Source organism: Gavialis gangeticus, unplaced genomic scaffold (assembly GCF_001723915.1).
Source record: "Gavialis gangeticus isolate Ggan-Ray unplaced genomic scaffold, GavGan_comp1, whole genome shotgun sequence".
Taxonomy (NCBI): Eukaryota; Metazoa; Chordata; order Crocodylia; family Gavialidae; genus Gavialis; species Gavialis gangeticus.
This window is the reverse complement of record NW_017728997.1, coordinates 44,672,113-44,673,820: the sequence shown is the minus strand read 5'-3', so window position 1 is coordinate 44,673,820 and position 1,708 is coordinate 44,672,113. Positions and strand designations below refer to the sequence as shown.

At 49.4% G+C, this 1,708-nt stretch overlaps 1 protein-coding gene across 3 annotated transcripts in view; it reads right to left on the bottom strand.

The window, feature by feature from the left end:
* The window catches only part of CENPP (centromere protein P), a 484,341-nt gene that overhangs the window by 463,580 nt on the left and 19,053 nt on the right, over positions 1-1,708 (bottom strand). For all 3 annotated transcript variants that reach the window (XM_019505123.1, XM_019505124.1, XM_019505125.1), the window contains one exon: positions 535-623. In XM_019505123.1, coding sequence (XP_019360668.1) covers positions 535-623 — 89 coding nt within the window. The remainder of the gene's footprint in view (positions 1-534; positions 624-1,708) is intronic.

The following is a 1,708-nucleotide window of genomic DNA, read 5'->3' as shown; positions in this document are numbered from 1 at the left end:
CCGAAGCAGCAGGGCTGAGGGCAGAGGGGGAGCAGGCCCAGCCCCAAAGCAGCAGGGGAAGGGGGTGTTAAGCAGTCCCAGTCCCGAAGCAGCGGGGGCGGGGGGCCTGGACCCGGGCCTCTGACCCAGCCTGTTCCCTCCCCCCGCCCCATCATTCTTGACAGGCAGTTTGCTAATATATACATACCTATATACACACCACACACACACACACACACACACACACACACACTTGTGTATATATAGTGGTTCCATTTTAATCATGGAAAAACATAGATTATGGGGTTTTTAATAAGAGAATTTTGGATTTTGAAACAGAGAAAAATCAAGATCCCCAGTCATCTCAAGAAGTTAAATTCCAGCTGAAAGACCGTGGGTGGTAATTTCCAGATAATATGTACTTCTGAATAGTTGTTTCCAGCTACAAATGAAGGTAAACAAAGCAATAACATATTCATGTACTTATCATGATTGGCTGTTGATCAACATGCATAGAATGTTTGTTTGGATTTCTCCTTTTAAATATGTCATTACCTGCATCTCAAGAAGTTGAAATTCCAGGTCAAAAGGTAGTGAGTGGCAATTGCCTGACAATCTGTAGTTCTGAATAGTTTTGTTTCCAGCTATAATAAATAAAGGTTAACAAGCACTTAACGTCTATGATCACATTAAAAATTATTACACCCCCTCACCATTAACAGAAACAACCTTTAAAATGTCTTTGACAAGAATGAACAATCGATTTTACACATAACATAAATCCCACAATTAAATGCAAAGTCATCATATATGAAAAGAAGATAAATTCAAACCAGATCTTGCATATCTATCTCTATCTATATTCATATTATTTGCAAAATCATTTCTATTAAAAATTTGGTAGGTAATCAGGTAACAAGAGGAGGAGTGGGCAAAACATGGCCTGTGGACTGGATCCAGCCTACCAACTGATTGGATCTGGCCCATGGGGGGGCACCCACAAATTGATTGGATCCAGCCCACAGCTGCCCCTATGGTGCTCCACATGGGGCTGAGACCTGCCTGGGGCAGCCCACACAGTGTTCCAGCCTGTGCCCAGGCAGCATGGTCAGCTTCTGGCAGCACTATGCCCAATGTAGCTGGTGCTCAGCTCTCCTTGCCTCCCGTGGTGACTCCTCTTTCTGTTCCTGCTGCACAACTTGAGGCTGGGAGGAAGCTTCAGCCAGGTGGCTCCTCCCCAGCAAGCAGGCCTCCAGCTCCAGCTCCCAGCTGCCTTCCATCCACTCCACCCGCTTGGCACAGGTAGCTGAGTATGTAGAAGTGCACGGGGCTCCAGGTCCCAGCTCCCTTCCACCCACTCCGCTCAACTTCCTGGGGCAGCAGCCACCCAGCAGGAGCAGGAGCAGGAGCAGGAGCAGAAGGAACTGCCACTGGAAGTGAGGAGAGCCAAGCAGCAGCTGCACCAGAAGCAGGCCCATCAGAATTTGTGCATGCTAGCTGGGGCTGGGTTGGAACGTGCTGCGGGCTGCCCCCAGTAGAACACCTCGGGGGCAGCCATGGACCACAGCGCTCTGCAAGCTCTGCTGTATGCACCTCCTACCCCATCCTCCCCCCTCACCCTAACCAGTTCCTGGGACCAAGCACCCAGGCAGCACCCCCCTAAACGCACACACATACGCACTTGTCCCAGCCAACCACAAACACCTCACCTTCCCACAATGAACTGCAC